The sequence below is a fragment of the Otolemur garnettii genome, unplaced genomic scaffold, assembly GCF_000181295.1.
Source record: "Otolemur garnettii isolate 467f Iridium unplaced genomic scaffold, OtoGar3 scaffold00026, whole genome shotgun sequence".
Classification (NCBI taxonomy): Eukaryota; Metazoa; Chordata; class Mammalia; order Primates; family Galagidae; genus Otolemur; species Otolemur garnettii.
This window is the reverse complement of record NW_003852421.1, coordinates 5,366,817-5,394,473: the sequence shown is the minus strand read 5'-3', so window position 1 is coordinate 5,394,473 and position 27,657 is coordinate 5,366,817. Positions and strand designations below refer to the sequence as shown.

Sequence of the window (27,657 nt, the reverse complement as noted above, 5' to 3'; positions counted from 1 at the left end):
CTGCGCACGCGCGCAGGGACACATAGGCGGAAGTGGCGTGCGGTCGCTGGTGATGGGAGCACCTTCCCAGGAGGCGGCAGCTGCGGTGGAAAGTACAGGCGTGAGAGAGGAGGAAGAGGAGGTGATGGCGACGGACCTGGGGAGGGGGAGACGCTCCGTCTGGCTGAGGCGCCACCCGGGCTAGGGTCACCCTTCCAGGTGACATATCGGCTCTGGGGTGGGCATGCATCCCGGGCCCTTCCAGTGTTTGGGACCCCCCAAGACTCCCTCTCCCCCAAAAAACCCTGACACCGCGCGTCTGCCTTATCCAGAACAAGTATTCGAGGAGCAGATGAGGCCGGGATAGGAGGAGCGGGTGACTTCCTTTTTTAAAGAACAGATACCGCTGGCACAGTTCCCAGGGAGGAACATATGCCCCTCGCCTCCCTGGGGCTGGCGACAACTCCCCCAGGGAGTGTAGGCTTACAGGGGTGAGGTCACCGCAAAGGGTCTGGTAGGCTGTTGTAGGGGCTTCTGGAGAACTGTCATTCACTTGGTTTGTCCAAGACTGCATTTGCAGTTAAGAACTCCTTCCGGGTTCTGAGTTCTATTGTAGGGACAGGATACTTTAATTTCCATTTAACTTGCAGTGGGAAGTGATTTTTTTTTTTTTTTACAGATTATTAAGTTTATGACTTAAACTTTAGAAGTTCTGCAAGTGCCTTTGCAGCTGAATTTTCTCTCCCATTTTTTTAAGCGAATATTTAAAGTAGAAGATGGAATGATTAGACGTGTTGACAGAATGTTAAAGTTTTGGGAATATCAATTTCTTATACAGTGGGATATCAGACGTCCAGAATTGCTTTTTCATTAAATGTTTTTCTAAGTGACCTAGTTTAGAACGTGGAAAAGAGATATACAGGCAGAGCAGCATTTGAAAATAATCTAAATAGTGTTATTTGTACATAATTACTTAGTACATAAATTCTAAGTTTAGCTTTCTCCCTTGGGAGAAAAAAAGTTGCCTTCAAAAATTAGCACACAGTTTCTCCAGCTTTGTGTAATGTGCGTACAAGAAATGAGACAATTTGTTTTCTCTGTTTTATGATCTTATCGAAATGATTAATTCCGTAGTACAGTTAGTGAAGGTGTAATGGCATGCAAGATTCTTTTATTTGTAATAGTGCTTGTGGCCAGCTGTAGATTGAATCGCCTTTTTTCCAGGTTACTCGAGCCCTAATGATATATTTTGCCCTTTATGGTAAGGAATTTTGTCCTTAAGGTTGGAAAAAACTAGATTAAGAAATAAACTGAAATAATTTTGACTTCAGTAGGTCATTGTAAGTCAACATTATCACTAGTTATTTATACTTTTTAAATTTTCACTATGCATTTGAAATGCTACCTTTTTATTCCATTTTAGCAACTTTTTTGTACCTGCAAAGAATTAAAGTTAACTATCTGTGATGTTAGAAAGAGGTCTTAGGCAGTGATTCACACCTGTGACTTTATTTTTTTAATATTTTAGTTTCAAGGGTTGTGAACTAAAGCAAAACAAAATATTGATCATTTAATTCAAAAACTAATTTTAATCTCATGCTTCATTTTTTTCTCCCCTCCTCCGTAGGGCTTTGATGGTAATTAATATCAGGTTCTTTTGATGGTAATTAATATCAGTCATATTTGAAATGGAAGGGGTATAGCAAACATTAGGGGTCAGTTGCTGGGTATCAGAGGCCTTCATTGGTCACACTTTCTAACCAGTGATGTTCTTATTAATAAAAGAGCATTCTAAACACAAGGCTTTTACAGCAGGTTTCATAGTCAGTGAAGGAAATGGATTTATTTTCTTGATTTCCAGTGCTTTGTAGGAAATTTCCGTAAAGAGGTCAGTATTTTGGCACACACATGTAGAACGGGCAATGCTAGAGGGGTTTTAACTCCATATGTCGCCTGTTATTTGCAGCTCATAAAGTTGCCAAGAGATGTGTTAGAAATGACCAAGTGTTGGAAAGGAACAAAATAGTATTTATTAAATAGTGTTTACTAAAGTGGAGTAAAGTTCTTCATTTAATCCCTTAACATTTTTGTTATGTGCTAGAACATATGAAGAGGACATCATCTCTTGCCGTAAAGAATTAAAATGCTTGTAAGAGAAGTAGACATGAAAACAAAGAAGTTATGCCATTATAACTTAGGTATTTTAAAAAATATGTGCAATATGCTATGAGAGTCCAGGACATCAACTAGTTTTCAGCTTACAGACCCTTAATCAAGGGTGAAGCGTGGTCAGAATTCAAGTTAAGTTTTGTGAAAGATGGATCACCAAGGGAAGAAGCGTATAAAGAGGCTAATCTAGTAATCTAGGCAAGAGAAAACGACTGTTTGAGGGTCAGAAACAGATTTTAGGTATATTTATGGATGTAGAGTTAACAGGATCTTGAAAAAATATAGACTATGTGGAAAAGGAAAGAATCTTAAGATAACTCCCAGGTTTTTAGTTTGTGTTTTATTCTAGGCAGGTGCCATTAAGTGAGATTGGGAATATAGGAAGAAAGAATAGAATTGTTCTGAGGGGAGTCTAATGAGCTCAGTTTTGAACATTTTTAATATGAGGTGCCAGTGGAGCTTATGGGATGTCAAAGAAGCACTTGGATATAGAAATCTAGATCTCAGAGAAGAAGTATGGGTCAGAAATCCAGTTCTGTAATTTCCAACTGCACCCCATAGGCGTGAAGCAGCTTCACTATACCATACTAACCTAGCAATATTTCTAAAAAGTTGAATGATGATAGCTAACATGGACTGTCATACTGTATACTGGGTACTTTCACATTTATTCCATACAGTCCTGTGATAGGCACCTTTTATTCTCCCTCTGTAGATATCGAAAACTTAAATACAGAAGGTTAAACGATTTGCCCAAGATTTCTCAGCTGATAAGTAACAAAGCCAGATTTTGAAATCATATCTGTCAAAATTCCAAAGTGTAGGGAAAATGCCATGCTATACTACTTTTCGTGTAATATTGGCTGTAATTGTATTGAGTCATTACAGTATGCTTGGGATTTTGCTAATTTACAGGCATATTTCTTCTTCTTTTTTTTAGAGACAGAGTCTCACTTTGTTGCCCTCAGTAGAGTGTGATGGTGTTATACCAACCTCAGACTCTTGGGCTCAAGTGATTCTCTTGCCTCAGCCTCCCAAGTACCTGGGATACAGGCGCCCACCACAATGCTCAGCTATATTGAGTCTCACTTTTGCTCAGGGTGGTCTCGAACCTATGAGCTCAGGCAATCCAACCACCGCAGCCTCCTAGAGTGTTAGGATTACAGGCATGAGCCACCGCTCCCAGCCCAAGAAATTTCTGAATACCAAAAGCAGAAAAGAGTTTTTCTAAAAATTTTATTCTGTGTGTGTACTTAAATATGTAATCATTATTTGTACTTTTATACCAATCTCTGTCCTCTATATGATTTTCAGTTTTGTCCGTATTTTCCAATACTTTGGTCGTTTTTTTAAGAAATCAAATCCAAGCAAACGGTGAGCGATTGCATGCTGAAGTTTGAGGGCATCCAGGGGAGGGAGGAGTTTATTTGGTTTGTCTGAGGATTGCATACAGAGTATATGCCAGATACCAAAGATGTAGAGACAAATAAGATTTGGGTTTTACCTTTCAAGTTCTCACTTCACTCAACTGTGGAAATTGGAGAGAATATAACAAAGAAGGCAATCTTAAAGCTAACTTCACAACTTGACCCAAGAAAGAAAATATCAGACTGAAAGAACGTGACAAGGAGAAGGCAAGGATGTTTGTTCGTGGTATATTTCGGGAATGAAACATAGGTGGCTTAAGGCTTTATTTTTTTGTTTAAAGGACTGAGAAGAAGTATAGAAACCCATATAGGGCCAGTTTTATTTAAATGGTGCTCCATATCCATGCCTACACTTACAGAAAAGAGTAAATTGCTAAGATTTTTGTCACAGGTTCAAGCAGAGGTTCAACTATATGTTTAAGGGAGGTAATTTAAAGCACAATTTATAAAGGAGTCTCATCTCAAGGATATCCTACAAGATGACCTAAAAAGTCTTAACAGTTGACAATGATTGAAACTTAATCAATCTTGTGGGAAGGAAGATTAAAGTAAAACAAAGAAGAAAGAAGTAAAAGAAAAGAAACAAGAAAACTTATATTAATCCATACATTTTCTGTTTAGAATATGGAAGATGCCCTATAAAACAGTGCCTTGATGCCTGTGTATTTTTAGTTGTTAAGTTGTATTCAGTCTTGGCTCCCTTGTTTGAGTTACTAGAGAGGCCCTGATTAATTTCTGTAAATCAGCAAACTGGAAGTGATCATGAAGAGGATACTCTAATTCTTGCCATTTTAAACCATTATATAACAGTTTCTTTTAAAAAGATTTCCAAAAGAGCTCACTGTCAAAATCATTCTCTCTGTTCAGCCCTCAGAGTCAGTTTTTGTTCCCACTGGAACTTTTTTCCATGGGTTTGTTCTTAATTGTTACAATTTGTCAGTCTTTTCCTCCACCTTTACATGAAATTCATTTTTTTAGTTTCCGTAAATCCAAAGAGAAATTGATAGTCATCTGTAGGTGCCTATGTAATTATTTTTCTATAGATTGATGACAAATGACCCGTTTTCCAGTTTTCTTTTAACCTAAAAGATGCTTTTGCTAGAACTTACTGTCCTTTCAGTAGTATCTGCTAAATCTAGCTTTTTAAGTAACTTAGTATTTTTACTTTATGTATTTTACAGTATATTACTGGAACTCTCTTCTATATATTACAGTTGTCAGAGTATTTAAAAGAGCACCATTTATTCTTTATTCATCTATAGGATTGACCCTAATTTGGAGAATATTATGCATAAGATAGTGGACTTTAAAAATTATATATTTGCTATACATAAAAACAGAAGACATGCTTCATTCTTGATAAAAATACTAGAAGCTTTTGGTTTGTTGCTATGGAAATAAGTGTGGTATATATTCAAATTAGTGATATTTTGATCTCTATCAGGTGCAGACAAATTGCCAGAAAAGTAGGCATATTGGTTTTGGTTGTTTGAAGCTGGAATACAGGAATTAATGTATTGCCATCCAGAGAAAATCAGACATATTTGATAATTTTGAAGTATGGTTTGGAATGTTATTGGGAGCATAGTACTCTATGATCTCTCCTAAACGTTTTCCTTTATTTATTTACTTCTCTAGGACTTCTCGGAGCAGGCTAAAGAAAGACTGAACATAACAGAAGAAACCTACACAGATAACTTTGGAAGCACTGAATGCAGCACAGTAACAATGGATCTCAAGTTCAACAACTCCAGAAAATACATTTCTATCACTGTGCCCTCTAAATCCCAGACAATGTCACCACATATCAAGTCCATTGATGACATTATCGTACTTGGCATAAATCTTAGCAAATTTAACAAACTTACTCAATTTTTCATATGCGTTGCTGGAGTTTTTATATTTTACCTAATTTATGGATACTTACAGGTAAACATAGTTATTTATTAGCCATTGAAGTCAATAAGGGCAATGTTACTGGTAGTTTTGTCTAAGATGTTTTCACTTGATTTATAAATATTTTGTTTAAGTGGGGAAGAAGAATGTAGAGACTATCTTGAAAAATTTAAATTATGAATATAATTTTTCAGTATTAACAAAATGTGGGTAATAATTGTAGCCATGTGTGAGTTGTTATTTTGTTGTTCATGTGTTTTTAAGAGAATGAGTCAGGTGTTGCTTGGTATTTTAGAGCATAATTTTCTAATAACATTAAATGATAGTACAGTTTACCCTTGATTCTTGGAGCTCAATGTTAGAAGGTCATTTTTACAAAAAATTGTCAGGATATTTTATGATTTTCCAAGGATATCTCTTTAATCTGACAATATTCAAGACTTTGTTTTAGTTCCACCCACCTATTATGTTCTCATTCTTACTGGTTTTCTCTTCTAACTTTACCAGAATCTCATTTTTCTGTTGTTTTTGCTTGCACAAAATATTTTTACCAATATAACAGTTTGTCTCCTATTTGCATTTTACCTAAGGATAGTTGTATATATTTGGCCAGCAGCAAATTCTTAACCTTCAAAGACATGGGCTGGATGAGTGAGATTCCAGGCATGTGAAAACAGAATATTTGGGGACTGATTTTATTAGTGGCTATATAATTAGTGAATATTTTTAACCATTACTAACTTCACTTTTTTATGCATGCATAGCATAAGAAAACCTTGGTAATCCAAGAAAAGGAACACGATACATTTTCCTAAAATACAGATAATATTTTCAATATTTTTAAGTACTAGCAAGGGTGCTCTTAAAAATTTTACTCTTTTCCATTATGTTATAAAGATAAAATTAAAAGGTAAATGTAAATAAAGAAGGTAGAATTGTGACTTTAGTTTTTAATTCACTTGGAGTAATTCTATAAAGAATATTAATATAATAGTATAAAAACAAAAATAAGAATTAAAATCATAACAGTAGTAATTGTTTCACATCAGAAGGTGATATACAACTTGGGATAACACAATGAAGCACAATTAAAAATGGAGATTAGAATTTTGTGTTGAGAAAGGATTTTTATTTTTAACACTATTACCAAATAGTTTGGAAGCAAGGTTAGCCATTGCAAAGGAAGATGAATTAGAAATTTATCATACGCATTTTATGTAATACATTTTTTCTATGCATATTTAATAATTGGATATTTTCATTTAAACTGATATATGTGTTTTTTGAATTACATATATAACTGCTAATTTTGTTTATAACTTTGCCAGTTTCTCTTTGTAAATACTGACATTGCTACTGTTGCATATAATTACGTGGCAAAATAATTCAAAGAAAATGGTTGGAGTTTGGTATTGAAGTGTTTTTCATATGTACACATGCATCATTTATTCTGTTTGATTTATTCAATTAAAATTATGCCAGATAACATTATTAGAATACCTCTTAATGACTCAAGAATGGCTTATTAATAATTGATGTAAATATTACTTTATAGTATGTTTAGGCAAATTATTCCTTCTTTAAGCAGAAAGTTTGTATCATCTATAGCATAAGAATCTTAAAAAATAACATTATTAATGGCAGTGCCTATGGCTCAGTGAGTGGGGCACCGACCCCATTTACCGAGGGTGGCGGGTTTGAACCCGCCCGGCCAAATGGCAACAAAAAATAGCCAGGCATTGTGGCAGGTGCCTGTAGTCCCAGATTCTTGGGAGGCTGAGGCAAGAGAATCGCCTAAGCCCAAGAGCTGGAGGTTGCTGTGAGCTGTGATGCCACAATACTCTACCAAGAGTGACAAAGTGAGACTCTGTCTCTAAAAAAAATAAATAAATAATAACATTATTAATAGGAACTGGCTATGTTCCTATAGAAAAACCAGCCTGAGATAATAGATTGATAATGAAATATGCTTTTAATATAATAAATACATTCTTGAATCACATACCTTTTTCATTGTTTGGGCAACTCTTCTAATTTGGACCTTTAAAAATAAGTAATGGGGGGGTGGTGTTGGCTTATAATCATTTATTTTTCTGTTAATTCTCATACCTGGGTATTTAGTGTCAGTTCCTTGGAAAGGGTTTCTAACTTTTCTAATTTAACTATTAGAAGCCTTCTTTGTTATTTGATTTTTTTTTTGTTGTTTTGGTTATGGGTGAGGCTTATTTATTGGAGGAGAATTTATTGTGAGGAAATTGATCTATCCCTTTGAACTTAACAGTATTGATGTGCCTTTCAACAGGAATTAATATTTTCAGTGGAGGGTTTTAAGTCCTATGGCTGGTACCTTACCTTGGTACAATTTGCTTTGTACTCCATATTTGGCCTAATAGAACTTCAACTGATTCAGGACAAAAGGAGAAGGTATGTGGTTAGTTTGTTTAACTTTTTGATAATTAAGTTCACTAACATTGGTTGAATCTTTTTATTTATTTTTTTGGAGTACTGAATATGCATGAAATTTATGTTTTGTTAACAAAGCATCTACTAATTATAAATATTTAGCAATATAACCAACTTATTATTGAGTAAAGCAAAGTCTCTCTTTAAATGTAATGTTACAAAATAAAAAAATTATAACTTAGTCTTAACTTATAGAAAGGTTTATCTAAAAACATGAAAATATTCAGATATACATACGTGTTTTTATAAATCTCACTGAAATAGGTATTGTTGCTGAAAGATTTACAGTGCTTCTAACATCAGGGTGTTGAAATGACATATCAGTACAGGTTGAACATTTATAATCTAAAAATCCAAAATCCAAAACTTTTTGAGTAGAAAATTCTGCACATAAGTATTAAACACAAACTTTGTTTCATACACAAAATTATTTAAAATATCGTATGAAATTACTTTTGGACTATGTGTGTGAGGTTAGGGTTAGAGTGTAAAAAATACATTTAATGTTTGGAAGTGTGTCCCATCCCCATGAGAGCTCATTATATATATGCAGATATTCTAAAATTTGAAAAAAATTCAAAACTCAGAACACTTACGGTCTCAATTATTTTTATAAGACACGGTCTCAATTATTTTTATATGTTCAACCTGTATCTGTTTTTATAGTGGTTCTTAAAATGTGAAGTTAATGTTTTGTTTTGAGGAATATATTCCAACTAACATTGTCCTGTGATGTCCAGAAGTTGAGGTTGCTTTCTTAAACAACAAAAAAAAGTGTTTAAAGTGTCTATCAAAGTACCTGTACAATTTTAAATATTTAAAACTGTTAACACAAGGGTTTCTTCAGGAGTCTAATTTTGCCTCCCAGCCTCTCTTTATTGCCAGTAAATTATTAATTATTGAATTATTGTAACAGTTATAATAAAAATATTTGAATCTGGGAATATCATCTTTATTTTAATGTTCCGGAACTCTGCAAAGTATAGCCATAGGTGATAGAATAAATAGAAAGTTATTAAATATATCTGTCAAGACCAATATATAAGGAAGCCTGATAATTCATTACTTATTGCAGACTGTGGGCCTATGATTGCTGCTAAAAGACACTAATAATGTCTTTGTTAAGTCAAAAATGATACAAAGATAATGCATGTTCTACTAAATCTCAAAAAGGAGCACCTCTGTATCAGTTGTACAGATAGTGTGCTATCCGGGAGGGGCCTTAATCCAACTCTCAAACCTCATGACCATAACATATTTAAAAATAAAATAATTTATTTGATTTACATGTTAAGTGAAATAATTTGGGAGAAAAATTTATGGACTTATAATAAATGTAATTATGAATCAAAACTTTTTCCAGAAATTGAGTTTAAGTCTTCAAAGGTATGTTACAATGAAATCATGTCCAATCATTTATTTCTTAATATATCTCTGCTTATATTTCCATTTCTGAACTTATTAAAATGGTACTACTGATCTTTAGGTCTTTAATTAGTGAATCTCTTTGTTTTGATATATATTTTTTCAATTCTCCTTTTATATGAATACCAATATACTGGAAAGAGAATAGAATTTGGAGTTAGAATTAGGTTTGTATGAGATCATATTACAAATTGCTCTCAGAGTTGGAGCTTTTTGAATTTAGGTTCCCTGAGTTTCATGCTGGTTTTCTGTCTGTCTGTCCGATGCTGCTTTTCTAAATATTTCTTAGGATTTTTCTGACTTGAATTTTTATTTTCTGGCCATTGATTGCAGTTTATCTTTGAGGATTTGACTGCTGGGACTTGTGTCATTACCTGGAGAAAAGTTGTTGTCCTTCTTTACTGACACTGTCCCAGAAGGTTTAGTCAGACCCTGAGAAAGCATGAACACATGTCATGTATACTGATGCATGCAGGCACACCAAGTTATTCCCACACAGTTTTTAATTTTTGACTACTGTATTTGTAGCTAAGTAGAAAAGGCCTCAAAATTGAAATGCAAATGTAAGTAATGCATTTTAACTGAGTTTTTCCAGTTAATCATTTTACATGATACCTGACTATATAAAAGATGAGGAATTTTCTTACCTTGATTTAAACATGAACACTAAGTGCAAAGTGGAAATTACATCTAAGTGTGCAGCACACCTCAGATTATGTGAATAGTGTCGCCTTGTGTTTGTCACATCAATATACAAGATTATTATTTTAGACCATTAATATCGAGTCAAAGTGAGCAAATGCTCACAGTAATGGCTCGGAATTCCGAAGATGCCAGATTAATCTTCTTTAGGAAATCTAGATAGAGCCAAATTAAAAGATTTAAAATCACAAGGAGATTGAGATACCTCATCTTAAAGTTGATTGCTGTAACATTTTATAGAAATCCGAGAAATTATTCATAAAATTTTTTAATAAAAGTCAGGTCTAGAATTTTAAATCACATGACCTTGTTTTAGAGACATCTATTCAAGTTATTCTAGCAGAATGGATCGATATATTTTTCCTAATGCTAGTTGAAAACATTAAGAAACAGAGCAATAATTCAGAAGTTCAAAATTAAGAAATTAAAGTGCCTTTTACCATTGTAGAGGACAATATTTTTTAAAATAAACTTTCTCAAAATTTATCCAATGTAGTTTTTATTTGTAGCTAGACCTGCTCTTAAAAACCTTTTATCAACATTTTTATCTTCATTAAGAACTTAACTCTCTTAACATACTACTTTTTCACATAGTTGAGAGTCCTTGTTTATGATGGATTAAATAAAGCTATATTGTTATTTTTATTTTTTTATGCAAGTAAATAGTATTACAACTTTTGTGATTTTTTTTTGGATATTTCAGCAACTATTAACCAAAAATTAGAAAAGTAATTACACATTTACACACCATACAATAGTATGAATTGGGTCTCAAAATGAAGGTTTTAAAAATTGTCTTTTACAGAATACCAGGAAAAACCTACATGATAATAGCTTTTCTAACTGTGGGCACTATGGGGTTATCAAACACGTCCTTGGGCTACCTGAATTATCCTACCCAAGTAATCTTCAAGTGCTGCAAATTGATTCCTGTTATGCTAGGAGGAGTTTTTATTCAAGGTATAGTAATGAAGTATTTTCATACTATTTGAAATTAATAGGTTATGTTACAACCTCTAGCAATAGGGGAAAACTTTAAGATTCTATTAATATTTTTAATGGGCATTCTTGATATTTTAAGAATTCTGACGTAAAAATAAGGTATTATAAAAACACTGAACCTCTCTGATACACCTTAGTATCTAAAATCAATAATGTGGACTTGGAGAAAGAAAAATAGTATTTTGTTTTATCATTTTCTTTTTCTTTTATTTTGGATTCTACTATATTTTCAGCAACATTATATTTACATGTTGAAAGCCTAACTGGAAAATACTAGAAGTTTATTTGTTTCAATTTTTTGATTCTTCTACTCTTCTGGCCTCCATACTCTGCCTCCATTGTGCAATGGGGATGGGCAGTTCTCATATTGGAGTAAAACTTAATCTGAGCAGAATTGCATTTTTACTGGCCCTGCTGACTTATGGTTTAGCCCTACTAAGCCCACTTAGCCCTACTAAGTTATAAGCAATGTGGAAGTAAGAGTAAAAGAGAAGACCATGATCTCAGCAAGCAGTGGAACAAGTTTGTGTTGTCGTTCATATTAACTGTCAAGTGGAGTAGTTACGCTTTAGTAACCAAGTGTTTCTGTATCACTCAAGTTCTAATACAGCCTGATTTCATTTTATGCATTAGATGCCATCTTAAAATAAGCCTTTTAAAACGAAAGTGTCATTTCAGGATAACTGTTCACATAGGGCAAAGTAACTGACCTCAATCTCTTATAAAGATCACCCTTAATATCCTGAGTAATTAGGCATGTGTAATATTACCTTATAATCCCTATAAAAAGTTACATTTCTAAATAAAGAGATTAAAATAAGTTAATTCCCACATGCCTGGGTATTATCTTATAATACTTGCAAACTTGAACGTTTATATGGTCAGCATCAATACTCTGGTCACTTTGTAAACTTACAAACTGCAAGAAAATCTGGGTCCTTATATATAATGTAAAAGTGGCAATAATTCCCACAAAATTTTTTAAATATTTAAGGATATACATTATTATTTTAGGTTTTGCCAGAACATGTATTGCATTCTTACTGTCATAACAGATAAAGCAGAATCTCGCTTCTAATTTATAAGGCCCTGTTGGTGCCCATTGGTAATTAATATTCAGAAGCCCTTTTGTGCCTGTCTCTGACCTTGACCTAAGTCCTTATGTATTTTCGGCATTGAATATAAAAAGCATATCCTTGATCTACTTGGTTACATGCATAGAGATCTAACACTCTGCCAGGTGGGTGTTTGCATAATGAGGTGGACTTATGTTTATTTTACATAGGAAAGCGTTATAATATTGTAGATGTGTCTGCTGCAGTATGCATGAGCCTTGGCCTTATATGGTTTACCCTAGCTGACAGTACCGTGGCACCAAATTTCAACCTGACAGGTAAGCAATTTATTTATATTCCTAAATTTTATAGACATTTTAAGACATTCCAACATGTTATAAGTATTTTAAATGATAGTGTGACATCTATGATTCTTATATATAACTTTCCGTATAAGTAAAAGTATTACAACTTGTGAGATGTAACAATTTTTTTTTTTAGTATTCTTGCATTTTGACATGATAGGAGGCTATTTGCCAGGGCAAAATTTTTGATAAGCTGATTGGAAATGTACACACAAATTATAGGGGAATCATAGTATTGGTTATGATTATTATATTCTATGATTATCATAGAATTGGTTTTAGTTAATTGGTTTTTTCATTTAAAAAAGAAACTTTGACGCTTGTATATTTACTTGTTATTGTTTTAGCTAAATATAATGTTGTTTAATATTCTACTGGGTAATATAAATATGGACATTACCTTAACGTACTTTAAAGTTTCCTTCATAAATAAGCTTTCTTCATAGTGTGTTATGTGAAATTTTGTAAATTTAGGTTTTTTTAAAAAAACAATTGTCATTACAGAATTTCAAGATGTAAGAAGAATAAGCAATATTAGAATCCTACTTTATTCTAAAGACCTTTCAGAGAAATTGTTTTGGGCTGCTTCTAGTGTTTATCATGTATATAGTATTGTCAATTTTGCTAACAAAACTAATATAGAGTCATCTTCTAACCTGACAAAAATAGGATTTGAAGTGTCTATTTAGCAAAAATAATAAGAGCAGCAAGTACCAGGGTATAATTATTTGTGAGGAATAAAAAAACTATTACATAATGAAAAAATTCTTCAGATCAGCTTCATTATTCTTTCTGCAAATCAAAACTTCTAACCACTTCTTAATCTTTCTTAATAACCTGATGAACTAGACTGAAATAATGGATTTGACTGTAGTTCTGCCTCTGGGAGCAGCCCCTTAACAACCACAAGATTCTAGTAGGACCTATTGACTCTGGTCTTTCAGCTTGAGTGCCAGGACTCACTGCTTGCTTTCAGAGAAAGCTAAAGTTGCAGATGTTTCTAACAAGGTCTAGAGTTTTCATGGTATTTGAAAACTAAAAGAATTGACTCTTCGGCCTATGAAAAGGCAGTTTTAAAAAAGACACAATTTTGTAGTAAGACATAGCTTCAAATTCTATTTGAATTATTGAAAAATATAACTGTAGGTAGATTGCCACACCCCTCTGTGCTTTACCCATAAAACAAAGTTAACAATAACTTGCCTCACTCAAAGGTAGTGGGAGGATAGGACAGGATGATGAAATAATGGATGCAAAACTATATACATTATGGCAATGGGAGTGGTGAAAGTGACAGTCTGGAAAGAGGTGGGGCACCAGTGGTCCTGTAGCATCTCACTCTAACGTAAGTGCTAACCTTCATTGAGTTCCATGGACCTATTATTGGAGAGAATTAGAACCCAACCACACTTCATCATTAAGAATAATTGATGGTGGGTGGTGCCTGTGGCTCAGTGAGTAGGAACCAGTCCCATAGGCCCCATATACTGAGGGTGGCGGGTTCAAACCCAGCCCCAGCCAAACTGCAACAAAAAATAGCCGGGCGTTTGTGGTGGATGCCTGTAGTCCCAGCTACTTGGGAGGCTGAGGCAGGAGAATCGCCTAAGCCCAGGAGTTGGAGGTTGCTGTGAGCTGTGACTCCACAGCCCTCTACCAAGGGCAATAAAGAAAAAAAAAAAAAAAAGAATAATTGATGGGTCCTCATCCCTACCTGAATCTTTTGGAATATATTAATAATTAAAGGAAGTGAGACTATTAAAAATTGTTAAGATAGACTTAAATAAAACTTTGAATGTATAAAGTATGTATATCAGAATTTACTTGTTAAATAAGTATCTCCTTCAAAACATTCCCTGTAGGATTCAGTTTAGGTGTGTTCGTGTTGTTGGTACTGTTCAGAACATTTTTGGAATAGCTTCGCATAGCCTTTTAAGAGTTAGGACATTCTTTTCAGAATCTTCCAAAATAGCGTGTCTTCTTTTTAATAGATTCACTATTTCAAACAAATAAAAGAAGCATTCAGAATTAAGTTTGGTCAATAAAAATATATGGTTAGGCAATAGTATTAAAGTTAGATGGTAAAGAATCAAATTGAAGAATAAGTACAAAATGTGAATCTTCATTGACTAAGGTGAATACGTGTGTGTACACATTCTTTTCTGCTATGTATGATTATTTATACATTAAAAAAGGAAAGAAAAATAATTCTATGAAGCCCATCAGATTCACATACATAACTAAAACTGCTCTGTATTGTTTCCGTAAAGTACGTGACCACTGACCATGCATCCTAGACAATTGTTTCTATGAAAACTGAGTTAATTGAAACAATTTGATTGACAAGCCCATCACTATTAGATATGGGTAAAACCAGTGCAAAATTGGGGAAACTCAGAAATACATGAAATGATTCTGAACTTCCAGTTGTTTCAGAAGTTTCTAAGCTTTGGCTGCACTTGAAAACAACTTGGAAATGATGGAGAATGTACATTATGAATGTGGTTTATACAAAAAGAAAGTGGCAGAATTCTAGTCAGGATTTATATTCAAAGAAAAGACTTGGGCAGCTGCATATATGTTTATGTCCTTTACATTAGACATTTTGGTAAAAATAAGGGTTTTTTATGATTTTCCTCTTCATCTCTTTTTTTAAATTAACTGACGAACCACCAATCCCAGTAGATGTTCTAGGAGTTTCTTCTATACTTGTTTAACACAGTACTTCCTTCTTTCGTATAGTCCGATGTGAAAGTAGAGCTCTTGTGCGATGTGCTATTGAAATACAATAATGATGACACCATTACCTCAGTTTATTAGTGTTACTTGTGTTTATTTTAATATCATCACCTATGTACTAGTTATAGCTGGTTGCTGGTAAAAAGTATTATTGCTGAGCAAATGTGATTGAAGATCTGCTTTTGTTTTTTAGCCCGATTAAATTTCTGATAAGACTTGATTCCAGCTCATATGTTAAAATAAGGAGTTTTTTTTATACCTTCTTGAAGGTGTGATGCTTATTTCGCTGGCACTATGTGCAGATGCTGTCATTGGAAATGTTCAAGAGAAAGCTATGAAACTGCACAATGCTTCTAATTCTGAAATGGTAAATAACTCGAGTGCTTTTTCTTTGCCTCAGATAGACTAAAAATCGTGATATACTAATTTTAGGAAATAGTTACAGTATCAAAGACATGCACTGTATTCTTAAACTAGTTTATCATCACTTTTATAAAAGTAATAACATTCAGACATCCGAGGAAGGTTAACAGTAAACCCAGCACTACCACCGCTCAGCAGCTTATTAAATATTTGATAAATTTTTGGGTTTTTGCATATTAAAACAAATCCTTTGCAACCTCATTTTTCTCCCTTCTTTGTGTTGGTGTTATTTTCCACGTAGAATTTTCTTATAGTCCAATTCATTTTTTCCTTCATGATTTCCAGCAGTGTAACATGGTTGAAAAGGGCTTTCCCAACTCAGATTTAAAAAGGTTTATCTTCATGGCCTACTGGATTTAAGATTTCCTTTACTATTCAATCCTTCATCCAATTTAAAATTTTTTTTAACTTTTCTTTTCTTTTGCCTTTTCATTTGTCCCAGGACCATTTATTGAATAATCTACTTTTCCAGCTTATTTTAAATACCTTCTTTCTGATACCACATCTTCATGTAGGGCTCAGAATTGTGTTCTTTTGGGTTTATTCCTGTACCAGTGTGTATAACGACAACAGCTGAAGCATACATTTGTCATCTCTTAGGACTAGCTGCCATTATTCCTTTTCTTTTTCAGAGTATTACTACCAATAGTTATTCTTGAGTGTTCATATCCCTAAATAAACTAGAAATCCCATTGGTATTGTGATTGGTATGGCATTGAATTATAAATTAATTTAGGGAGAATGGCATCTGTGTTCTTGATTCTTTCAGTCCAAGAATAAGGTGTGACTTTCCTTTTATTTGAGTGGTTTTTATTTAAATATCCAATCATTAGAGTTTAAAGGTTTCTTCATGTAAATCCAGCACAATTCCTATTAGTGTTACATGTCTCATGTTTTTGCTATTACTATAAATGTCTTTTCTTTCAATATGTCTTCTAACTGGTTTTTATTTTTATATAGGGAGATTCTGTGTGTGTTTACATTAATTTTGTAACCTACCACCTTGCTGGACAGATAGAGCATATTACATTAAGGATATATAGGACTGTTCTTTCCTGTCATTTTCTCAGCACAGAGTGGGGCAACTTAAGTGGCCCGTAGTAACCCAGGAAATTAAATCTTGGTCAAGAATTTTCTTGATCATCATCACTACTCATTCTAGATAAGGTAAGGATGGCCTTGGAGATTTAAGGAAGAGTAGGTGGTTAGAAAGTTAATATGATGCAGTAATTTCGATGGTAGCCTCTGGAATAAGATAGTCTCAGTTCATACCCTGGCTAGTAACTAGCTCTCATTCAGGGTGAAAATTAATATCTCTGAGCTTTAGTTTCTTCATCTGGAAATTGGATTATGATGATTAAAATAGGTTAGTTGTGAGAAGTAAATGGAATAATCTGTGTAGATCATTAGCACAAAACTTGACACATAGCAGGTATTTATTTTTTCTGCTGCTGATTCTGTTTGTGAGGAGTATTATAAACTGGGATGAAAAGGTGGGTTGGAAAATAGGGAATTAAACAGTAGTTATGCCATATACTGCTTATTGTCATTATATTTTAATGTCTTCTGCTAACTTAGTGTTTGGATTTTTCCATGTTTTATAAGTAGCTTTAAAACTTTTTGTTTTGTTTTGTTAGCATATATTTTTTAGAACTCTAACATTAAAATATAGTTTGAATTCAATAATTAAGCCAGGCAAGAAATGAACAAGTATGTTAGCATCTATGAAAGGATCAGTATGGCTGTGTTATTTTGTACATAAAAGAATGTGTAAACTTAGAAGCCGTTGGGCTCAAACATCTGGAAAGTTAGGCCATATTAAAAAGATGTTATTTTTAAAATGTTTTGTTCTATAAACTTAATTGAATAGATTAATTGAGCCATGTTGAACTTCCTTCCACTTTTGGTTTGATGGTACTTTTTCCCACTTTATTTTTATCTGCTCCAGGTTTTATATTCATATTCAATCGGTTTTGTATACATTTTGTTGGGATTGACATGCACTAGTGGATTAGGCCCTGCAGTAACATTTTGTTCAAAGGTAAACACTGATCACACTGTTCTGAAATAAACATCTTCCATTGGTTTTCTCTGTGTTCCTCTACTTCAAAAAGGAATGTGTGGCTATAATTTGATAACTCCTTTAATATAATACATGCAAATTAGAAAATATTACAGAAATGAAATGATTGGTATTTAAATTGATTTTATCCTTGCTGTACCCTGTAAGTTAATTTTTTAAGTTGTTCATAATGTATGAGTTGAGCTTTTTTAATTCATCGTTATTTTTCCATTAAATCAAAACTAAATAAGAATCCTGCTTGACTGCATTGCCAACTGGCTTGTTACTGCCCAAAAGTTGATTAAATGTGTAGTTTTATTTTATTTGTAATACCTTAGGGTTTGTTTTGCATTTTTCTAACAGGTTTTTTAATTTGTTTCAGAATCCAATTCGGACGTATGGTTATGCTTTCCTTTTTTCACTCACTGGCTATTTTGGAATCTCTTTTGTACTGGCATTGATTAAGATTTTTGGTGCACTTCTTGCTGTAACAGGTAGGAGTGGTTTACTTGCTTAGATTATGAAATAAGCATTTACATTTTCTCTGATGCATCTTCTCATTTAAAAAAAAATTGTCTTAAGGGCGGCGCCTGTGGCTCAAAAGAGTGGGGCACTGGCCCCATATACCAGAGGTGGTGGGTTCAAACCTGGCCCTGGCCAAAAAATGCAAAAAAAAAAAAAAATTGTCTTATTCAGCAGTGTATTCTTTGGCTTATGGTATTTCTTTAAATTTCTAAAGAAAATGATGTTTAATCTTAAATTCTTATTTTGAAGGTTTAACTTTAAAATCAGCTGTATATATTTATTTAAATAGTAACCTTTAAACACCTTAAAAGAACTTGCTGTAAAAGTTGAATGGGATAAAGACCTTTGAAGAAAATACCGCCTTTATGTAGTTTCAACCTATGCCGGAAGATTCTAGTTTTGTTATTTTTAAAATATGGTAGATACACTTTAAATAAAGCTTTAGAAGCCTTGCATTTGTATATTTTCTAGGACAACAACCAGATTAGTTTCTCTTTTCACTAACAATGATTATGCACCTGCTGTATGCAGGACTTCTGTTGGGAATATAGAGGAATGAAAGTTGTATTGGTTCTCTGGCAATTCCTTCTGCCTGCTATGCCATCTCTATCTGCAGGATAGACGGAGTAAGAGAAGATAAAAGACACACCCTTCTCTTTAGGGAAACTTCCTAAAAGTCACATACCAGCAGTTCCGGTCACCTTTCACTGGCCACATCTTAGTCGTGTGACCACACCTAGCTATAGCAGAGATAGGAACATACATATACCCAGCAAAAACTAGGGGTCCTTTCACTGTAGAAGGGAAAACAGGTGTTGGGGATTTGGCTTTGACACGTTTTCAGAAGTTTCTTTCTTCTGTATTCATTCAGGCATGGAATATGAAGTGCTGGGCACTGTAGGGTGTAGGAATGTAAGTTTGAATAAGGCGAGGAACTAGTGAAGCACAGCCTAGTGGAAGACAGCAGCCCACGGTGCAGTGTGAGAGGTGCGGCTGCCATGGGGCTTTATTTGGAGCTCCCATGTCTGCCTGTGACAGGGAGGAAGCTTTCAGACTTAACAGCAGACTTCAAGGTGTAATACTTTGAAGCCAGGGAAAAGTTAATACAAATAAAGAGGATCATAAAAACTGCTCATAGTCTTATCCAGAGATGACCACTATTGAGATACTAGTATATCCTTTAAGTTACCTTTTATGTGTGTGAGAGACAGGGTCCTGCTCTGTCGCTCAGACTAGAGTGCAGTGTCATCGTCATCACTCACTGCAACCCAAGTCCTAGGCTTGAGCAATCCTTCTGCCTCAGCTTCCCAGGTAGCTGGGACCACAGGTGTGCACAACTATTCCGGGCTAGTATTAAAATTTTTTTTGTAGAGATAGTCTCTCTCTTGCTCAGGTTGGTCTTAAACTTCTGACCTCAAGCAATCTTCCCACCTCGGTCTCCCAAAGTGCTTCGATTATAGGTGTGAGCCACCACATCTGGTCTAGATATCATTAAAGAATAACTCCTGGGTGGCACCTGTGGCTCAAAGGAGTAGGGCACTGGCCCCATATACCGGAGGTGGTGGGTTCAAACCTGGCCCCAACCAAAAATTGCAAAAAAAAAAAAAAAAAAAAAGAATAACTCCTGTCTACTCATTTCTTCCTTAGTAAAGTCTTTTTCTTTTCTGTCAAACTAAGTCTAAGACTCACTATGGCTCTGTTGTACCACAGCCTCTATTGAGTACTCACTGCAATTGTACTTTAACATTTACTGTTTTATTTATTTAATGTCTGTTTCCCTATAAGACTGTAAACTCTGTAGTAATAGGAATAGTGACTTTTTGTTTGGTTTTCAATTTTCATTGTTCCTTAGTACCTCACATAGGTTCTGGCATACTACATATAGTCAGCTCTGTAAATATTATCGAATACATGATTTCCCAAGTGTTGCTGAGGTAGTAGGCATATTCTAAATCCAACTTTTTGCCTTTACAGTGACAACAGGAAGAAAAGCAATGACCATAGTACTTTCATTTATATTCTTTGCTAAACCATTCACATTTCAGTAAGTATTTTCTAATTAGATAAGTTTATCAACTCTTAGATACCGTGTTTAATACTTCCTCACAGCTCCCATTTCTTTTCTACTTTTCTATTTTTTCTTTTTGTTTACGTAGGTGTACTAATTTTTATATAAGTTAATGTGTAGGTTTTCTTCCTGTTATTCTTTATAAAGAATCCTTTTCATGTTGACCTCTTACCTATTAATGTATCTTGTAATATTTTGGAAGTGTTTATGATTTATTAGTTTGAATTTACCATTTTGTATACTTCAATTGCCTAACCCCAGCCCAATGCAAATGTGACCCTGTTTTCAATATGAATGAATGTGAGTGATGTGTACACTGTTGAGATAAAAGGATTTTTTTCCCTTGCCCTGGCACACATATATAAATTATATATTTGCAATACATGCTTTTAAAACTTACCAGTTTATCTGCTGCCTGTTTCCATAAAGGATTTGAAGTAGAGAAGTGTTCTGTAAGTAATGTCCTAAAAACTTCGTAGTTTGTGCTTTGTGTGAAACTTTGTGTTACTTGTACTGTCTACTGTGTGTTTGAAGTTAGTATCATTTAACCTTATGTCGGACCATAATTGTGAAGTTAAAAACCTAAAACTCAATATGTAAGTCCACAAATTAGTCTGTTTCCTTACAATGCTGTAAATTCTACAGTAATGGAACAGTGACTTTTTGTCGCTAAATTAGACACTAAATTTGTCTATAAATCAGTTTTTCTTTCTGTATATGTTAAATATACATGATAGTAATTATGATGATTCCCCTAATTTGTCAACGATGTGTCCCTTTTTATGTCCCTTTTTACCTCTTTATGTTCTAGTTGTGAAAACTGGTTGAATTGTTCAGTTTAATTCCCTTGGTAGATTTACATATCTAATGCTTTAAATGTTAAGACTTTTGGTAAGAGTTTTACTTTGAATATGCTATTATCTCCATGGCGTCATGATGGCTCACTGCAACCTCAAACTTGTGGGCTCAAATGATCCTCCTGCCTCTGCCTCCAAGTAGCTGAGACTACAAGCATATGCCACCACACCTGGCTCATTTTTTCTATGTTTAGTAGAGACATGGTCTCTCTCTTGCTCCCCCTGGTCTTAAACTTCTGATCTCAAGTGATCTACCTCTGTCTCCCAGAACAGTAGGATTACAGGCATTAGCCAGCATACCCAGCTGAAAGATACAGAATTCTATCTAATCTGTTCTAAGAATGCTATTTTTATGCTATGATAGGCCTCTGAAAACAAAATTTTATTTTATTAAAGAATTATTATGGACTGATCACCAAGTTCTATGGCTAACAATAAATTACCTTTCTAATTTTAATATTCTTTTTTCCTTCTTTCTTTCTCTTAGGTACGTATGGTCTGGTTTGTTAGTTGTTCTTGGTATATTTCTCAATGTGTACAGTAAAAATATGGATAAAATAAGACTACCATCACTGTATGATCTGATAAACAGATCAGTGGAAGCAAGAAAGTCAAGGACGTTGGCACAAACTGTATAGGGAATGATTCCTCCTGTTTAAAATAGAATTTTAAGGAAACAATTATAAATTAATTAACTTTACCAAAGGATCTGGAGGCACTACTGTCCATTTCTGGATGGATTACATATGAAGTGGTTTTGTGGTGTCAGCCTTTTCTTCTGAACACTCGTTATACTGTTTGACTTGTGAAGCAAGCGCGAGAGCTGCCTCTAGCACCTTACAGTTAAATGTCCTTATGAAGGACTGCGATTCCCCCGGTTTGGATCACTGGAAATGAACCATGTTGCAAGACTAATTGGATATCATTATGACATATCAAAGAAGTTGATATGTAATAGCAGATTGTTTTGTCTTCATTCCATTTTGGTGGTGTTATTTAAAGTGATTCTCTGTTATAAGAGTAAACTGATGAATTAAAATCTGGAGAGAATACGATTCATTATATAAAACTACTCTGTGATTTTTTTTTAAAAGAATGTGTTATGGGCAGTGCCTGTGGCTCAGTGAGTAGGGCGCCTGCCCTGTTTACCAAGGGTGGCGGGTTCAAACCAGCCCCGGCCAAACTGCAACAGAAAATAGCCAGGCATTGTGGCAGGTGCTTGTAGTCCCAGCTACGGAGGCTGAGGCAAGAGAATCACCTAAGTGCAAGAGCTGGAGGTTGCTGTGAGCTGTGACGCAACGGCACTCTACTGAGGGTGACAAAGTGAAACTCTGTCTCTAAACGAAAAATGTGTTACCTCTGTGTGTACATCATGGCCCATGATAATGGAAAGGTCCCAACATAAGGAATTCTAACTAGTTTTCGTTTGCCCAGTTGTTTCTTTTTTCCAACTAGTAATCTTTTTTTCATTTGTTAAGAGGCAGGGTCCTGCTTTGTCAACCAGGCTGGAGTACAGTGGTTTGATCATAACTACTACAACCTCAAATTCCTGGGCTCAAGTGATCCTCCTGCCTCAGCCTCCTGAGTAACTAAAACTACAGGAGTCCCTACCATACCCAGCTATTTTTTTTTACTTTTTTACACACATGATCATGCTGTGTTGCCTAGGCTAGTCTTGAATTCCTGGCCTTGTGTGATCTCAGCCTCCCACATCACTAGGATTATAGACATGAGCTACCAGGCCCAGCCCAAGTGGTAATCATTTTAAAGTTTCCATATCTTAAGATGGAAGGGATTTTAATTTGTACATTATACAATCTTAACCTATGAAGACATTAAGGATTTTTGCTTAAAAAAACTAAATCAACTTGTGCAAATCTTTGATAAAATGTAATTTTGCCATTACAGATAAACCACCTCATTTATTTTTAATTAATAGTCTGAAATAGAGAATAATTTCTATAGTAAAAGAAGTCAACATTTCAATGTATACTTTGGGCCAAGTTTTATAATATGATCTTTCATGAATATTATTTCAACTCAACTGAAATAAGTAAAAAAGGAATTAAAAATAATTACAATTGCTGATATTTAAGTGCTTATTAGATGTCAGGCCCTATTATAAGTGTTTTATATACAATAACTTATTTAATCCTCACAAGGTCTGTGAGGTTATTACCCTAATTTTACAAGTGAAGAAGCTATGGACAGAAGTATTATGTGCAGAGAATTCCATGTAGGTAGAGAATGCCAGAGCTGTCTGTCAAGCCATCTGGTTCCAAACTCCAGTCCATGTACTATGTTGCGTCTCTTAAGTAGATGTGATTATTTGGGTCCACATTTTTGCAAATATAGAGGCTGAAGACCAGATTAAGTACCTACCTAGCTCAAAATTACTACTGTGAGACAAGACTGGCTTTCAAATTTAATTCTGATAGACTCCAAAGTATACTTTTTAGCCATACTTTTTAGTCCCACTAGGAACATTTAAGTACCAGCAAAAACCCAAACTAACATAATAAGTGCTATGGTCTGAATGTTTATGTCTCCCAAAATTGGTATGTTAAAATCCTGACCCCCGATTGGATAGTACTAAGAGGTGGGATATTTGAGAGGTAATATGAGAGTGAGGCCTCATAAACAGAATTAGTGTCCATATAGATGAGATTCCAGAGAGCAGTCTCTCTTCTCTTTTCTACGGTATGGGGATATAATAAGAAGTCATCAATCTGCAACCCACAAGAGGGTCCTCACCAGAACTCAACGGTGGTAGCACTCTGATCTCGGACTGCATCTCCACAACTGTCAGAAATGAGTATCTGTTGCTTAAGACTCCAGCCTGTGGTGCTTTGTTATACCAGCCCAAACTAAGACAAAGCATGAAGTGTTTTTTAAGAATTTGTGAACTGTACTTAAATGAATAGGCAAGGATCATTTGATTGAAACATTCGTGGTAGAAATTGTTTCTTTGGCTATATTTACATTGGATTCCTGTAAGATAGCGGACACTCAGTAAAATATGTGTAAGGCCGGACTAATCAAAGGAAAAAGAACACGGTTAGACTAAAAATGTTCTAGAGAAATAATGTTCTAAATTCCGCCATAACATGGTTCCCCTTTTGGGCATCATATTTAGTACAATAAAATAATAGAAGAATCTGGCCAACTCTTGTGTATCACTATATTAACTAAAATCTGACCTAGACCTAAGCCAGCTTAGCCAGAATTTTCAATAAAGCTATGTTGTATAATAAGGAATTTGGCGACTGTCCCTTGGTCCTGGGAGAGAGCCTCTAAATCTTTGGAATTTACCATTGATAGCAGTTGTCTTGGTTGTTTATGGCGGATCCCTAGATAGTTTCAGTCTTGGGCTGGCAGTGCTAGAAAGACGAATCATACGATCACAGGCTTGGAGATTGAGCCATGTACTGTTAGCCCAGCCTCCAGGAATGTGATATGCATTGATGTGCCAGAAGAGTAAGTATCCTGAGAACATGGAAACTCAGTGCTTGCAACTCTCCCAGACCTTGCCCTATGGATCTCTTTTGGTTGGTCCTGATTTGTACTTTCTCATAAAACTATAATAGGAAGCATAATACTTTCATAGTTCTAGTGAATTGTTGAACCTATGAGGAAAGCAAGAACCTCTGAATTTGTAGCCTGTTGGTCAGAAATGTGAGCGACCTGGCAACCCTGAAACTTACTACTGGTGTCTGATGTGAGGGCAATGTTACAGAGACTGTGCCCTTCCCCTGTGACATTTGACCTAACTCTGGGTAGTTTGGAACAGAATTGTGCTGCAGGCTTTACTATTTAGTTATTAAATAACTATCAGTTGTTCGTGGTGGGTCCTGAGATAGTTTCTGGGTTCAAGCTGGCCTTGCTGGGCTCTCTGGACTTTTATCTAATGCCTTAGAGTTCTCAAGTGATTTTTGCCTTAACCCCACTTTGTAGCTTAGGTTCTGAACCCATTTTACATTCTAGATTCTTCTTTTGTCAATAAACAGAGAATTTTAGAAAAATTTGACTGCGATAATTGACTAATAATACATCTTAGCATACTGAAATATTTGTGGATTACCAAATCCTAAAAATCACATTTGTTCTTACCCAGATAGTTGTAAACACTAAGCTTCCATGTTCTCAGGACGCATCACCCTCCTGCAAATCAATGCATATCACAAACCAAGGGTGCTCTCCTTAGGCTTGATATACAGAGCTTTTACTAGAGTTTCAGTGACCTACCCAGTAAGATTGATTGATTAAATTATTGGCCACATGATTGAACTTAATCTTCAGCTCCCCTTCCTTCCCCAGAGGTGAGCTGATATTACACAGCTCAAAGCTCCAACCCTATTCTAACATAACCAGCTCCAACCCTGAAACTAACTACATGGTTATCCAATCGTCAGGTTATGCACCTTGGCTGTGTGCGTCCTTCCTAATTAAGCACATGGCAAGTTTTCTCCATTTTGTGTTTAAGCAAAAATCTTTTGTATTTTCACTTATTCTGCTTTTCATTTGTTCCGATTTAGTGCCCTTATACTTGCCTATGGAGCTGACCATCGTAACCTTTGTTAACAGGTAATGTAGCATCAATAACCTGACCTAGTTTTATTATAACATAATTTATTCCTTTATCCTCACTGGGCCTAATTCGTGCTAGGCATCATTCTAGATGCTGAGAATGCAAAAAAAAATAAAATAAAATACATCCCTCACTCTTGAGGGACTTCCAGGTCTAGGGAAAATTTGCTATGATGGTTATATAAAATTACATAAACTATGTTGGTTTCCTTTCAGCCACAGGGTATCATATTAGCCTTAAGTTTTCAGAACATTCCCCCCTGGTGGTAGTGCCTCTAAAGCTTTAATGTATAGATGAGCCACCTGAGGTCCTTTCTAAAGGAGTTTTAATCCAGTAAAGTTGGGCTGGGGCCTGAGACTCTGCGCCAACAAGCCTCCAGGTGATGCTGACACTGCTGATCTGTGGACCACGCCTGGAGCACCCAGGGTGGAGCCTGCAAACCTTCGGATGTTTTCAATATCAGGACAGCGTAAATTATTTGAATAATTTTCACCTGATTTTCTTCCATTTGCGTTTTCTAACTTCCCATTCTGTGTGGCCTAACCCTATTTAACATTCTCTCAGAGTCTCTTTGTTCAAACTGAACAAAAATCTTATGTGGGAGAGTCGCTGGCATAAGTGAAAAGAGTTCTTTAATCATTGTAGGTGTTCGAAAGATTTAATATTCATTACTTTCTCCATAAATGTTACCTTTTTAAAAATCTTCACAAAAGTAGGATAAATCTATAATTTCCTCCTAGTCATGGTCTATTGTTTTAATTTCATGGCATGTAGTTAGAATAGTTTTTATGTTATTTTGTAGCGACATTATGAAGAAAATGTTCATGTCAGTGATTTAATCCTATTTGAGAATGAACTATATATTACAGGGGGTTAGGGAAGTAGGTCTTAGCACTTAAGGGATTCTTCTGAGACTTTAATCACAAAATGTGTTTTATTAAATATCTTAATCCTGTGATACCCCCAAATTTCTAAAACATAATTAATTAGACTGTTTTAATCAGTTTTTACACAATTGATAAGCTTTAAATAGATAATAAAAGTAAAGAAATGTGGATAATTATTCGTGATATGGAATGATAGCAATAAGACTTCGGAGCTGATTATTCTAAATCTCATTGTGGGGCTCTTCTCCCGTTATTTTTTCCTAACACTATGTCCATCTGTGTTGCCATAAAGAAATACCCGAGACTGGGTAATTTATAAAGTAAAAAGGTTTATTTGGCCTACAGTTCTGCTGGTGGGAAGATTAGGCATTTGGCAAAAAACTAAAGACGGCTTCCACTAGTGGCAGAAGATGAAGGGGACCCAGCATTGGCACAGATCACATGGCAAGAGAGGAAGCAGGAGAGGGAGGGGGTGGTGCCAGCCCCTTTGTAATATCCAGCTCTCGTGAGAACTAATAGAGGGAGAAATCCCTTACCACCACAAGGTCAGCTCAAGCCACTCCTGAATGATCTGCCTCATGCATCAAATTGGGGATCAGATTTCCACATGGGGCTTTGGAGACAAACATCCAAACCATAGCATACTGGTGACAATGAAAGGAGTAAGAGGCGGATCAATTAAAGTATGTTCTGTTGGGTGGTGCCTGTGGCTCAAGGAGTAGGGCGCTGGCCCCACATATTGGAAGTGGGTGAGTTCAAACCCGGCCCCAGCCAAAAACTGCAACAACAACAAAAAAAAGTGTGTTCTGGTTTACTTCTGATTCAACAGTAAGCATTTAGGAATTGATTTGAGCTTTTGGGAATTGACATTTTTTCAAACATTCTGAAAAAGCTCATGAATGTATATCTTAATTTTAATTATGTAGAATATTTGTTGTTTATATAACCAGAGAAGATTCACAAAGGCAGAGAATCTTCTTTTTCTCTCTAGTTTCTAACTACATTTCAACTGGTCATGTTGGTTTGCA

At 35.0% G+C, this 27,657-nt stretch overlaps 1 protein-coding gene across 2 annotated transcripts; it reads left to right on the top strand.

The window, feature by feature from the left end:
• Window positions 1-42: 42 nt before the first annotated feature.
• Window positions 43-22,239, top strand: SLC35B3 (solute carrier family 35 member B3). Of its 2 annotated transcripts, none has more exons than XM_023512344.1 (10): window positions 43-121; window positions 5,214-5,504; window positions 7,774-7,895; window positions 10,867-11,021; window positions 12,349-12,456; window positions 15,489-15,586; window positions 17,591-17,683; window positions 18,087-18,198; window positions 20,204-20,273; window positions 21,642-22,239. In XM_023512344.1, exons 1-10 carry the CDS (start codon window positions 53-55, stop codon window positions 21,790-21,792), a joined length of 1,269 nt encoding a protein of 422 aa, XP_023368112.1. In that variant the 5' UTR covers window positions 43-52; the 3' UTR covers window positions 21,793-22,239. The 2 variants fall into 2 exon arrangements, with proteins under 2 accessions (XP_023368112.1, XP_012659668.1); XM_012804214.2 differs by having other exon boundaries at window positions 43-198.
• The last annotated feature ends 5,418 nt before the right edge of the window (window positions 22,240-27,657 follow it).